The following is a 15,630-nucleotide window of genomic DNA, read 5'->3' as shown; positions in this document are numbered from 1 at the left end:
CTAGATGCAAGCTTGTGACGGGGTAGCCGGCCCAACGTCAGAGCTAGAGAGCCAGTGAGTTGTTGAGCCAGTATTTGAATATTGGGTCTGTCATATTTCCTTACAACAGAGGAATAAACTGTGGAAAAGGAAAGGGACTGAGACAGAGAGTGGACTAGGAAGTCACTAAGACAGGTAAGAACTTCCTTCTAAACTAGTCTTTAAGGTAAGAAAGAAACTGAGTAAATTAAGAGACAATGAAAGTGTCTTAGATTAGCCAATTGAAAATGAATGAAGTGAATGTAGTTCAATGTGTGTCAATGACCAGAGGCTTCAAACTGAGATAAATCCATTGATGAGTGTATCTCACTATTTTTACCCAACTATTTCCTACTGAGAAATTCTGTGTGTGACAGAGTCTCTTGTTGCCAAGGGAGACAGCCTCACTGCTTTACTTCTCTGGATCCAAGGGCAAATTAATTTGAGACAGTTTGTCATGCCATTCAAGTCAAAGTCAGGATATGAGCAAAATGTGAAGAGGGCTCTTCCTTATACTCAAGCAGCTAGGCAGACCCACACATTTATGGCCCAGACAAGCAGACTCGGTCTTGTGGAAATTAAGGTGGGGTTCTTTGGAGCAGTCACCAGGAATCTGCACACGACTCACTGTGTCCTCTCACAGAGCTGACTCCTCTTAGATTTAGCAGGAAATAACAAACACAAAATATTTTGGGCTACCAAAATAAGTTTCCTAGGAGTGAACACCATCATTAAAAATTTCAAATATGAGTACAAGGCACAAGATGAAGTTCACACAGATTTTTCTCATGCATATTTCCGACGCATTTTGAACATTTCTGCATTAGTCTCTTCTAAAAGTATACCAGGGTTCACGAGAGCATTTCTGATTGGCTGTCGTGGGCCCCGCCCCTGCTGGTGTGGGATTACCCCCCCCCCACACACACACAGCCATTCCACTTCCGCCTTGCTCTAGTATCTGTTTGCAACAGACGACAGAAATGGGGCAGCTGTGAACCTCACATTGCCTGTAGACTTGTTTGTTTGGCTTGCACGGCTTATTTTTCTAATTAAAAAATTATTTTTTCAAGTTTTTGCTTTTTTTTAAAAAAAATTCATAAACAGAAGGAGGAAGCCAGCATTCCCACTGATGAACAGCTGGCCTAGGTTAGTAGTGGCTGCTCCTCTGAGCATGAGTTCTCTACCCTCTCTTATTTACGTTCTGTGCCCAGTCCCTGCAGGCACGTGTGTGCGTGGCCATCTGCACCTTTGTGAGACTGTGGGCCCAAGCAGAGCTTGAGGTGGCAAAGTGTGGCACAGGGTGAGGAGAGGACCACATCTCTTTCTGCTCAGAGCCCAGGAGTATATGCATCACAAGGGCAGGAACCTCGGGACCACCCAAAGGCAGCCCCTTGGCTATGCAGTTTTCAGGGAAGGCTGTAGCAGCCACAAAGACTCATCAGTGGCTTTGTGGGTCTCTGGACCCACACACAGGGGACTGGAGTTGGAGAGGAAAGTGAAGAGGTGTGCTATGCATGGAATGACTACAGTGGGCACAAGTAAGGCACCTCTGGGCTTCCACATGGAAACACTCAGAGGGAGACTAATGCTACTAATAAGACCAGAAGCAGTTTCAGCAACCATAATTCGCTCATTGAAAATAAATGTGACTTAAACTTCTGTTTCTAATAATATGGTGGATTAGGTACCCTGAATGGCCTTACCACTGTTGAACAGGCAAGAAAGTACGGACTCTTCTGATGCCTAAAACAAAGTGAATGTAAGACTCCTGGAAGGTAGCAAGTGACAAAGGGATCTTTTACCCAGAAGGTACCTGCTCATTCCTGGGAAACTTGTTTCCAGTTTGATAACTGAACGTCAAGGATAGAAAAGACAGCTTTGGATACAAAGGAGTAGTCTAATAGGAGATAACTTCATGAACTGGAACCCCAAAGACTATTCAAAAAGGTAAGAAGAATAAAAAGAGTGAAACAGAAATAGCCAGACTAATAGAAAAGAGACAGAATAAAGTGATAAAATTAAATGAAAATATTAGTAATCAAAGTTAATGTAAATGGACTAAAATGATCTAATTAAGATATATTGTTAAAAATACAAATCCACCTACATAGACCAGAGAAACACAAAAACAAAGATACAGACGGTTTGAAAGCAAAAGATAAGAGACACACCAGACTGGATAAGGAAACCCAGTGTGCTATTTACAGCACTATTTTGTCTCAAAAGTACTGACACAGATATGGTAGGTTACTGCATAATGAAAAAAATTTAATTCACGTGGAAAATGTAACAAACATCTGAGTACCAAATAACATGGCTGTAAAGCATGTAAAGTAAAAATTGACAGATCAAACAAACCTTACAAAATCATTAACAAAAAGTTTTAAAGCATCTAGCTCAACAGCTAATAGATCAAATAGATAAAAATTAGTAAAAATATGGAATATTTGAACAACACAATAATCAAGCTTTAGCCAATGAACATATCTATAGAACACTGCACTCAAAAATTACTGAATGCATCCATATTACCCAAAGCAATTTATAAATTCAATGTAATAACAATTAAAATACCAATGACATACTTCAAAGATATAGAACAAATATTCTAAAAATTTATATGGAACCAAAAAAGAACACAAATGGTCTCAGCAATCTTGAAAAGGAAGAATAAAGTGGGAGGCATCACACTTCCTGATATCAAATTATACTACAAGGCCGTTGTACTCAAAACAGCATAAGAACTGGCATAAGAACAGGCACATAGATCAATGGAACAGAACAGAGAACCCAGAAATAAACCCACACCTTTATGGACAACTGATATTTGACAAAGGAGGTAAGACAATACAATGGAGTAAAGACAGCCTCTTCAACAAATGATGTTGGGAAAATTGGACAGCTACCTGCCAAAAAATGAAACTAGATCACCAACTTACACCATTCACAAAAATAAACTCAAAATGGATAAAAGACTTAAATGTAAGCTGTGAAACCATAAGCATCTTAGAAGAAAACATAGGCAGTAAGCTCTCCGACATCTCTCACAGCAATATATTTGCTGATTTATCTTCACGGGCAAGTGAAATAAAAGACAGGATAAACAAATGGGACTATATCAAACTAAAAAGCCTTTGTACAGCTAAAGACAATATGAACAGAATAAAAAGACAAACTACACAATGGAGAACATATTCGACAATACGTCTGATAAAGGGTTAATAAGCAAAATTTATAAAGAACTTGTAAAACTCAACACTAGGAAGATAAACAATCCAATCAAAAAATGGGCAAAAGAAATAAATAGACACTTCTCCAAAGAGGACATACAGATGGCCAATAGGCATACAAATATTGATCGACTTATGACCTATAACTTACAACCATTCAACTTTACGACCACAATCACTAGCCACAACTGCTCCGCATCTGACAGTGCAAGCGTTGCCCAGCTGGGTGTACAACAGTGCGGACCAGCTTCCGGCAGCACTACCATCTCCATGTGCACCATTTCAACTGTTATCACAGACTCAGTACAGCAATTTGTGTTTTGTGTCTTGGATATTTTTCATCAAACTCTTCCCAAGATATCTACCAAGAGGAAATTGTCTTTGCAAATATTAAACCAGTTTACTGGTAATGCAGTGTTTTACTTAAACCTGACAAATGTAAAAATAAGAAACAAAATGGTGTAGAGATGATACAAATGGCATAAAATGAACAAAGAAAATTATGATATATAACAATAATGAAAGAATTATGATAAAATATGACTTAAAAATTTTTATAACATCATTTCACAGTACTGTACATATAGCCTACTCAACTTATGACCAAATCGTGTTACAACCAGTCTGTTGGAACCAATCATGGTTGTAAGTCGAGCACTAGCTGTATGAAAAAATGCTCAACATCACTAATCATTAGAGAAATGCAAATTAAAACCACAATGAGATATCACCTTACACCAGTCAGAATGGGGCTCATCAACAAAACAACACAGAATAAGTGCTGGGGAGGATGTGGAGAAAAGGGAACCCTTCTGTATTGCTGGTGGGAATGCAGACTGGTGCAGCCACTATGGAAAACTGTGGAGATTCCTCAAAAAATTAAAAATTGAACTGCTTTTTTACCCAGCAATCCCACTTTTAAGAATATACCCCAAGAACACCATAGCACTGTTTCAAAAGGAGAAATGCACCTCCATGTTTATGGCAGCATTGTTCATAATAGTGAAGATCTAGAAACAGCCCAAGTGTCCATCAGTGGATGAGTGGATTAAAAAGCTGTGGTACATATACACAATGGAATACTATGGGGCCATGAAAAATAAGGAAATCTTACCTTTTGCGACAACATGGATGGGCCTGGAAACTATTATGTTAAGTGAAATAAGCCAGGCAGAAAAAAAAAATTATATGACCTCACTCATTTGAGGAATCCAAGAAACAATGTGAACTGAGGAACAGAATTGAGACAGAGGAGGGATCAAAGGGACTAGAGGAAAAGAGGACAGAGGCAAAGGGGATGATAGGAGGGGATAAACCTGAAGGGAAGGGAGGAGGGTGCTATGGGAAGGGGGGCCAAGGAGATATTGAGGGGAATATGGGGGAGGGGGGATGCATTTGAGGCAACACTAGAATTTATGTAAACACAATAAATTAAAATCAATAAAAAATTACTGAATGCACCTTCTTTGCAAGAACACATGAATCATATTTAAAAATATTAAACACATGTAAGAACAAAAAATTAGACCCAACACATTTGAAACACTGAAGTCATACAGAATATATTCTCTGATGACAATAAAATTACACTAGAAATCAAGAATATACAAATAACCTGAAAATCTCCATACATTTAAAAATATAAAACAAAACTACCTTCTAAATAACCACAAGTCAAAGAAAAAAATCATAATGAAAATTTGAATATATTTAGAACTCACAGTAATGAACATACTACATATCAAAATTACAGACTTAAACTCACACATTATTTCTAGAACTGAAGAAGACCTGTGAACTACTGATCTAAGCACCCAACTTAAGGAGCAAGGAAAATAAGAAGAGAGTAAACCCAAAGAAAATGAAGGGAAGAGAATATTAAATATAAAAAACAGAAATGAATAAGTAGGAGAACAAATATGTAAGCTGGTTCTTGAAAAGAATTAAAAATACAAAGATCTCTGGCATTATTAATAAAGAAAAACAGAAAGATTACACAAATAAACTATAGTCAAATGAGTAAGTGGATATTTGTATTTAACAAATGTTTCAAACATCAAAAATTAAGAAGATGATATAAAAACTTTGAAAAACTAAGATGAAATAGATACATTATTGGGGAAAAACTTTATCAGAATTGACCCAATAAGAAATAGAGAATCTGAAGAATACCCTAATTAGTATAGAAAAGTTAGTAGTGGTTTAAATTTTTATACCAAGAAAACATACTAGGCCTGGCTGAACATACCACAGGTGTTTTCTACCAAACATTCAAGGACAATTTTAACATAAACTTCCCCAGACACCAATAGCAATTACAACAAAAAAAGGGTTATTTTTCTCACTTTGTAAGAATAGTATGACATTAATCATTCAAGGGCACAATAAGCAAAGGAAATTACAGGCCAATCTTACTCAAGAACATAGATTCAAATATCCTAAAGGAAATATTAGAAAACTGAGTAAAAAATGCATAAAACAAGGATACAGCATAAATAAGTTGGGTTTATCTGGAAAAATCAAGAGTGATTTAACAAAAAAAATTATTAATATGTTAAGTCATATTAATTAGTATATTAAAGAAAAATCATGCTAGTTTCTTTGGATGCAGGCTACAATTCAATGTATAGTCATATAAACTTTCTAGAACTCTAATAATAGAAGGAGACATTCTTAATCTGATAAAGGTTATATAAACTCATTAAACATTATGTTTAATGCTAAAATGTTAAAAGCATTCCCTTTAAGATCAGAAATAAAGCAAGAGTGCCTGCCCTGACTAATTCTACTCAGCATCATAGTGAAAGTCAAGTAAATGCAGTAAAATAAGAAAAAATAAACAAAAGAACTTAAAGACACAGAACTTTCATTATATGTATAAAATATGATTATCTATGTAGAAAGTTCAGAGGTAGCTACAGATAAATTATTTGAATTAATAAGCTAGTAATTTTATATGATATGATTGATCAAAATGAAAAATCAATTCTCTTTTCACTGGTAACAGTTTATTTCAATGTTGCATTGAAAGTACTGAATATGTGAGCAAAAATATATACAAAGGGCCTAGAATCAATTTAGTAAAATATTTGCTGGTATATTATGAAAAAAACCATAAAACTTTAAGCAGTTTATAAAAAACCTAAATAAATGAGTTATATCATATGCATAGAAAGATAGAAAGTTTCAATATTATAAAGATGTAAGTTTCTCATATTAATTTACAGATTCCAAAAATCCTAAAAATTTACACAGAAGTGCAAAAGCCCAAGAACATCCAAGCACTCCTGAGGTTAAGTTGTGTGTCTGGTGATGAGATGGGCAGTTTCTTCCTCAAAACTCAAGATCTGTTAAAAGGTAGATCAGTATAGCACTGATGTAGGTACAGAAAAATAGATCAGCAGATCGTATTATTTATTATAGAGGTGTCATCGCAGATTGCAGGGAAATGATGTCGTGATAAGTGGTTATCCATATGGAAAGACTGAAATTATATTTCTACCTTACACTATAATGAGAAATTAATTCTTGGTCATTAAAGACTTAGTTAGATATGAAAAGAAAAACTATAAAACTTCTAGAAGAAAATATAGATATCTTTAAGAATATAAGGGCAATGTGAACTGAGGAATGAAATTAAACCTGAAGGGAAGTGGGGAGGGAGCCGTTGGAAGGGGGGCAAGGGGAAGGGGGATGCAGTCAGGGCAACACTAGAATCTATGTAAACACAATAAATTAAATAAATAAATAAAGAAAGAAAGAAAGAAAGAGAAAGGAAAAAATGCAAAAAAAGAATACAAGGGAATGCTTTTTCAAAGCGGACACAGAAAGCAGAAACTAAAGGGAAAGACTGATTAAATTAATTACACAAAAATTGAGATTTTTTTAATCAAAGGGCATCATAAAGAAACTTACATTTATGTATAATAAAGATAACTTTGTTATACTGCTGGTATGAATATATATTGTATCATCAACTAAGAAAACATTTCTCTGTTATTTAGTTAAGGTAAATATGGGACCACCTAGGTCTAGTCTAGTCCAAAGAAATTCTTGCCCATGTGCAGCAGGAAATCTATACAAAGATTGCTAGTTACAAAAACCTAGAAATAACCCAAATATCCAATGACAGGAAAAATCTCAAATATCCATATTCAGGGGTCCCCAAACTTTTTATACAAGGGGCCAGTTCACTGTCCCTCAGACGGTTGGAGGGCCGCCACATACAGTGCTCCTCTCACTGACCACCAATGAAAGAGGTGCCCCTTCTGGAAGTGCAGCAGGGGGCCGGATAAATGGCCTCAGGGGGCCACATGCGGCCTGCCGGCCGTAGTTTGGGGATGCCTGCTAGCATATTCATACAATGGAGTAATTTATCACAGCAAAAATAAACTATAGCATTTCAGATCAACTTGGATGAGTCTTATGAACATAAAGGATAAAAAAAAGACAGAGAAGAACATATGCAGTATGATTCATTTATACAAGTACATGACCTGTGCAAAACTAGGTCATATGGTTGAGACATAAACACTTATGGGGGTCCTTGGATTACAACAGTCTTGACATACAATGAGTCAAGTTTACGATGCTCACTCCCATAAAAATTAAAAGAATGGAGATGTGTTTCGGCTTGTACTTATGGACTACGCGGGCGGGCGAACTAATTTGGTTTCATGGGGCAGAAGAATACACAGTAACATGGCCTGTGAGCGAGGAAGTTGGTATCCCCAGCCCCAGTACACTTACCTGTGCCATTTTGGACTGTTAAAAAAGCACAAGTGTTTCATTTGTGTTGCTTTGTTTGGTGACTTTTTGGCTCTTATCATGGCTCCCCTTATCTGCGGGGGATACTCTCCAAGACCCTCACAGTGGGTCCCTGAAACTGTGGTAATACCAAACCCTGTATATACTATGTCCCCACCCCCAGAGATACATAACTTTTCACATAAGGAAGGCATTCTACAGCTTCTCTTGGGCATATCTGAGTTGCCAGTATCACGGCTCTTGTACTTTGGGGCCATTATTAAGTAAAATGAGGTTACTTGAAGCACTATGATACTGGTAACCAAGAAGGCTACGAAGGGACCAATGGGCAGGAGCGCATATCATATGGAATGTGGAGCAGAGGGATGTCTCAGGCCCGACAAAGTGGGGCATCGAGAGGTTTCATCGTGCTGCTTAGAATGACCTGCAATTTTAAACTTATGAACTGTATATTTCTGGAATTTTTCATTTAATATTTTCAGACTGTGAGTGACTGGAAGGAACTATGGAAAGCAAAATGGCAGATAAAGGGGATTATTGTGTTATACTTTTATGGAACAGGAAAATGTTTTACCTTTACAAGAGAAAATTTGATCTTTCAGATTCTCTTTTAACTCAACTCTGAGATTTTTATTTGAGCACTTAGAACTCCTACCCCTTCCCTTCAGTGTCTCTCACTTTCTCAGATTCCCTGCTTCACTGGGCCTCACCAGTGAATTATTTTGTGTGTTCATTATTCTTTCCTGTTTCCTATTCAGCTTCGCTTTTAATTAAATTGTGTCCCTAGGAGCTTTGTACCGGAGATTTATTCATCAGTTATGAAAATTTTATCCCTCTTGACTTTATTAGAATATTTTATAGATTTTAAAAGGCTTCTTTTTAAAAAGTAGGTCCATTTATATTTTCTAGTAATTTCTTGTGCTTTCGCTTACAGTCTGAATGCCATTTGTGTGTCTCTTACACCAGCCTACTTGAAGGACTGGAGAAAAGCAATCAGACTTGACGATTACATTTCTATATCCCATGCTCCTCATTTACTGTATTTACAGATTGTGTCTTGTTTTTTCTGTTCAACTTTTAATAGAGTATTAATTGCTGTTGAAAAACTAGTAAAGTGAAAACATGTTGCTGTCTACTTTTTAAAAATAAAGTGATATTTCATGTAATTATGATCCAAATGTTTTTCTTGGTGTTTATTCTCACTGCACTATTCTATTCAAATTCTATTCCATGACATATCTTAATATCCAAGTCACTCTCTCTTCTCACAAACTAATACCTCATGTTTTTGTCTTAATAAAAAAATATCAATTCTACCATCTGATATATTTCTCAAACTCTCTCATCAATTCTAGAAGGTAGCCATCATTCTTTCTATTTATAGAAACTGAGGTTCAACAAAGTAAGACAACAATGTGGATTGATGATTTTAAATTTACTGAAACAAATGAACTATGTTTGCTTATTTGGAAGGTTGTGAATGAGGCTGAGGGTTAGAAGGGCCCTAAATAGCCATATTTTTAGTAAATCTTTAAATCAATCTATTTACTTAGTTACTCTTACATGTTTGTGATATAGGGGGTCCTAGAACCTCTCTTTTAAATAAGCATCTAATTGATTTCTGATAAAATTTCTTATCCTTTCTTCTGTATTTAGACTTTAGTCTATAAATTCCCCCACTACCTTATTTTTAAAAATTTTTTTTTTTTTATTTTTAGAGAGGGGAGGGAGACACACACACATAAACATACAGAGAGGGAGAGAGAGAGAGAGAGAGAGAGAGAGAGAGAGAAGGGAGGAGGAGCAGAAAGTTTCCTCTTCCATATGTGCCTTGACTGGGCAAGCCCAGGGTTTCAAACCAGTGACCTCAGTGTTTCAGGTCGACACTTTATCCATTGTGCCACTACAGTTTGGGCATTAAAAAATTTTTTTTAAATTCATTTTTAGAGAAGATGAAGAGAGAGATAGAGAGAAAGAGAGCCCCCACTACTTTCTGATCCTGTTTTCTTGTTGGTATACTTTCATATTTTGAGGAAACCCATTGTACTTAATTTGATGCTTGCTTCATCAAGTGGAAATAATTTATTTGACACAAAATTGACTGAACACATAATGCTTTCTGAGGAGGAAAAAATAATCTATGCTCTGTGCGAGTGCTTATTCATTGATTTGAAAGTCAAACAGTCTAATTTGCTAAAGATCTCTGCCAAGATAATTCTCATTGCTGGAGGCACCCCAAAAGATTAGTTAAGTCATTCACCTGGAACTCACCTCATGGGATATGTCTAGTTGTCTATCACAAATCCAGGAAAAAACTCCTGAGGTCAGACTATCACTGATATTTCTCTTAGATGCCTGGCATATCGCTTGGATGCCTAAGGACATGCTTTATAAATACATATCTGTTTCGTTGTTTCTTAGAATCCCCAGTGTGAGAAGGATGTTGTTACACCATGCTTGTCACCTCCTCTGCCCACTCTCCGCCATTGCACTGGTTTTCTTCAGTCTTAGTGAAGTCTATGCCACTGCTGTCCTATAGCCAAGATGAATGTAAAAGATCCAGGAAAAATCTTAGGTTCAGGGACAAACATCTGGTGCATTAATTCAATTTTCAGAGGTACTATTATTTACCCCATGAAACCAAGGGCAGAGTGGTCACTGACAGGAAATGACTTTTCAGAATCACCCAGTTCTTGTGTGGTCATTCTGACTTGAGCAATTTTATTGTACCAGGTTTAATCTAAGATACTGTGCTATCACCAGATCATTACCTGGCTTTTCCCTTCTGGTCCTAATCATGAAAAAAGGAAAAAATACACAAAATTTTCTAAACTATCTGATCACAAAGAATGTGTGTGTGTGTGTGTGTGTGTGTGTGTGTGTGTGTGCGCCTAGAAAAATAATGCATTAAGACTAATGGCGAATAAATCAAGTTGACGAGAAGAAATGTGCCTGAGTTTCAGGAGCTGGGAAGAATCTGGTGCCGGCTTCTCCTCTTTAGCTTACTTTTAACGAGAGGTTGAGGTCTAGTGTACCTGTTTCTCTCAGCACTCTCGGAGCTTTACCAAGCAGGCCGTAGTGCCATGGAGTGAACCTGCCTCATAAGCATCACCTGCACAGATATTTGATACTTATTTATCTGGGCACTAATAGAATCGAGTGAGAACTTTACAATGAGATGAAAACTGGGCCCTAATTAATTTTGGTGTGAAATTTCCAAATCGGTAAACAATATGTTATCCAGTTTATGTATTAGTTTAAAATAACCAAGCTATTGAGTCACACTAATATTCATTGATCTTGGACCTTACTGAAGCACTATAAACACATCTGTGAATTAAAGGCTATTGCCAATTATTGATAAGCACTAAGGAAGGTGGAAAAGATTAGCTTTAAATGATCAAATTTGATAATAAACATGGAAACAAGATCTGAATTGATATGTGCTATTACTGATCTTTATACAGATACAAACATTGATGTTATTTGAACAGTAGATAATAGGAGCACCTTTGAACTTACATAATGAGTAGCGCGCTTGCCTGACGTGGAGTTTGTTACCCCAGGCAAATTCTCCATTGGTGCCCTAAGAATTTATGAGTGAAAATAAACCCCCAAACCATTTGAGTATCAAATACACTCTATAAAAAGCAGAAAAAGAAGTCTTTCATCCATCTCTGCTAAGTTCTCAGCCTTATTTTAATGATTGGAGATAAAATCAACCAGTAAAAGCTGATCCACAAATTTCTGTAACTGTCAGGAGGCCCTTCCCCTCCCCCTCCCCCTTCCCTCCCCCTCCCTTCCTCTTTCTTTCTTTCTTTCTTTCTTTCTTTCTTTCTTTCTTTCTTTCTTTCTTTCTTTCTTTCTTTTTTTCTCTTTTGAAAATTAGAGGCTAGAAGTATATGACTATTGTAGTCTAAAATAAAGCTAACCCATAGTATCTAAAACTGGACACAATCATTCCTTTTAGATAGCTTGTACACAGAAAGAATAAGTTGCTTTATAAAACTGGCATGAAAAATGATGAATTATTGCTTATTTTTATCAACTTTGACAAAAAGTGAGAATATTACTTTCTGAAACCCAGGTAGAGAACTCATTTCTATAATCTGCCAGAAGATAAAGCATCTTTCATAAAATTATGTACCTGCTTACGAATTCTAAATCTGTCTTGACATGAACTTGAGGACCTCAGGTAAACCATTGGAACAGGACAAACTCTCCTTGGACAAGATCTAGGGAGGATTCACATAGACTAAGCCACACATACCCCACCCGTGTTACACTGTATTATGACAGCTTCCCTCTTGCTCAGCAGTTCTCACACTTTAGTTGGTACCAGGTTTACCTGGAGGGGAATCACATAAGCCCAGCCTGATGGCCCCATCAGGGTCTTGTAGAGTTTCTGATTCAGTGGGTCTATGGTCGGGCTTGAGAATTTGCATTTGTAACACACACTCAGGTGATGCTGATATCAGAGACCACAGTAAGAACCATTGCTCTGGCTTGTATTCTGTAAGTGTAAATACACATACATATATACATACATACATATATTTACATAGAGTATGTCTATATTTAGGTTTCTCTGCCTCAGCACTATTGTGTATATTGAGCAGCCAGTCATTTAGACCAGTGGTCCCCAACCCCTGGACGGCAGACCGGTACTGGTCTGTGGGCCATTTGGTACCGGTCCTCAGAGAAAGAATAAATAACTTACATTATTTCCGTTTTTTTTATATTTAATCTGAACGATGTTTTATTTTTTAAAAATGACCAGATTCCCTCTGTTACATCCGTCTAAGACTCACTCTTGACGCTTGTCTCGGTCACATGATACATTTATCTGTCCCACCCTAAAGGCCGGTCAGTGAAAATATTTTCTGATATTAAACCGGTCCGTGGTCCAAAAAAATGTTGGGGACCACTGTTTTAGACCACTTGTTTAAAAACATGGGCACAGTTTGGAAAGCCCACAGGCCATGGCTGAAGTCCACTGGGGCCGGCAGGGGGGGCTTTCCTCTCTCACAGGCTCAGGTTCACTCACAGCCTCCCTGCTGTGTCCCTTTCACCTGAACTGCAAACATTAAATTTTGTTTCATTTATCCACTTGAGAGTTGGCTTTGCAGCATGTTAAGAAACTACTTTCTGTTTACAGGGAAGCTGAGAGCTAAGAAACGAAGCAGAAGCCTGCTCTAACACCACATGTAGAGGACGTTGGTTGGATGGGCCAGGGAGGAGGGATGTGTCTCTGAGTTAGCATTGCCTGAGTTCAAATCCCAACTTGGATATTTCCCAGCTTCAAAGCATTGTGAAAGGAGAGAGAAAAATAGACATGATTTACATACTTTCCACTTTTGCACTGTGGAATGGGAATCACAGCAATGGTAGGAATAACAGACCTATTCAGTGTCCAGGAACCAGGGGTTGTGAGAATCACAGCAATGGTAGGAATAACAGACCTATTCAGTGTCCAGGAAGAAGGGGTTGGTGAGGCTCAGAACAGGAGCTCAAGAACCACAGCTTTTCTCTCTTAATTATAAGAGCAAGGAAAGAGGGCAAGAACAAACTCTAGATTTTATTTAAAATAATAACTAGCCTATATTATGTGATTACTAATCACCATTTTACAGAGAGAAAGGGAGACTAACATTCTATATTGTTACCAAGTTTTGTATTTTATCTTAAGATGAAAATCTGTTACCCATCAATTGGAAGCCTCAAAGTAACTATTACCTTTAAAAATCCACCTACAACTTACACTCTAATTGCAAAATTTCCCACAGCTATCATTTTTATGGACAAGTATCCAAGATGCTTAGCGCACCGTTAACTGCTTCTGTTTGCCCAATACTGAAAGACCAGTCAACACACCAAAAATATTTCCAAAGAAACACAGAACCATGTGATTAGTAAAGGTGGAGAAGAAAAACATAGAGCTAAAAATAAATTTCAAAAGAGTTCATCTCAAATGAAAATTGAATCATCGAACCACTGAAAAAATACGGCACCGTGTTTCGAGTTCTTAGATTACTTTGTCCATTTTCTTTAGTCTACTCTTTAGGAAAAATGTGTGTAAAACACTATATTGAGATTTGTCAATTGGAAGAGTATGAGTAGGAAAATGAGTGATCAAATTTTTTTTTGCTTTCTTGTAGAAGAGACAGAGAAAGTCAGAGAGAGAGCCAGATAGGGACAGACAGGAAGGGAGAGAGATGAGAAACATCAATTCTTCGTTGCAGTTCCTTAGTTGTTCATTGATTGCTTTCTCATATGTGCCTTGACCACGGGGCTACAGCAGACTGAGTGACCCCTTGCTCGAGCCAGTGACCTTGGGTCCAAGCTGGTGAGCTTTGCTCAAACCAGATGAGCTCGTGCTTAAGCTGGTGACCTTGGGGTCTTGGACCTGGGTCCTCCACATTCCAACCCAACGCTCTATCCACTGCGCCACCGCCTGGTCAGGTGAGTGATCAAATTCTTAAATAACTTTTGGCCAAACCTTTAGAAAACTGGGTTATAAAATGAAAGAAGGTAAAACCCACATCACCTGTTTGTGTAACAGCATGCTTCAGCACTTGTCTAAGACCACTGTGGATGTCTTTCAGAATTAAGCAATTCTATAAAAGAGACTTCTCTTACCCTCATCCTTCCATTCCTTATTGCCGGCCCGTCTTCTGCCAATCTCAACACGTACAAATCCATTTTGTATTCCCTTCCTCCACGAATGCTGAATCCAAATCCTTTGGCTCCTTTCTCCATGTCCACAGTGAAATAATCAAAATCCTTTGGGGTTGGAAGAAAGTGGAATAAACAGTTGTTTAATATCAATGAAGCTTCTGTAGTCAGTCCTCTGTCCTCCATCGCTCTCATATAATGTGCTCCAAATGACATGGTGTTGTGAGATATAATCTGACTCCACAGTCCAGCAAAACGCATGACAGAGTTCCAAAGGACTGAGCAAATTGGAACACAACTGGTCATTGGAAGAACCACTGTGTAGCTTGTCTGCTTGGGTGTTCATCAGTTTACATGGTAACATGTAACTACTGAATATAGGCCTGGATGATATTCTCTCTCCTTTGAGCTTTCTCACTCATTGCTGTGGAGCAGTCTAAATATATGTCCCAGTCCTGTATATGTGCACATGTGTGTGCGTGTGTGTGAATTAGAGGTTTGCTGATTAGAAAAATAAAATTTAATGGGGGTCTTACTACAACTCTCTGGGCACAAACTATTGAATATCAAGTTGGAGTGTGCACAATCCATTTGTCTTTTACATAAAATGCGTGTGTCCAAGATTCCCTGACCTTCACTGTTCTTAAAATTTGGGAGATAGAGGTGATCTTTAATCCTAAATAAAACACAATTAATTGGCTAAAGTTGAACTTGTATTTAATTTGTATCTTGGTATCTAGTTGCCAGGTATTGAATATTCACTTAGCTCTGGTCTAAGTGCCTTTCATAAATATTGAATCCTCACCACAGCCTGTAAGAAAGACCCTCCCTTTAGGAAACTGAAGCTCAGAGAGGTTACAGAAGTCACCATAACATGAACAAATCATCATAAGAACCACTGCAGTATAGACAGGGTCTTGGTGCTTGTTAGAGAGGTTGC

At 37.4% G+C, this 15,630-nt stretch overlaps 1 protein-coding gene across 3 annotated transcripts in view; it reads right to left on the bottom strand.

Moving 5' to 3' along the window:
- MAGI2 (membrane associated guanylate kinase, WW and PDZ domain containing 2) overlaps window positions 1-15,630 on the bottom strand; it is a 1,730,241-nt gene that overhangs the window by 113,018 nt on the left and 1,601,593 nt on the right. For all 3 annotated transcript variants that reach the window (XM_066240549.1, XM_066240550.1, XM_066240551.1), the window contains one exon: window positions 14,655-14,798. In XM_066240549.1, the coding sequence (XP_066096646.1) occupies window positions 14,655-14,798 (144 nt within the window). The remainder of the gene's footprint in view (window positions 1-14,654; window positions 14,799-15,630) is intronic.

This window comes from Saccopteryx bilineata, chromosome 7 (assembly GCF_036850765.1).
Source record: "Saccopteryx bilineata isolate mSacBil1 chromosome 7, mSacBil1_pri_phased_curated, whole genome shotgun sequence".
Taxonomy (NCBI): Eukaryota; Metazoa; Chordata; class Mammalia; order Chiroptera; family Emballonuridae; genus Saccopteryx; species Saccopteryx bilineata.
The sequence above is the reverse complement of the archived record's forward strand: the minus strand, read 5'-3'. Positions and strand labels throughout refer to the sequence as shown.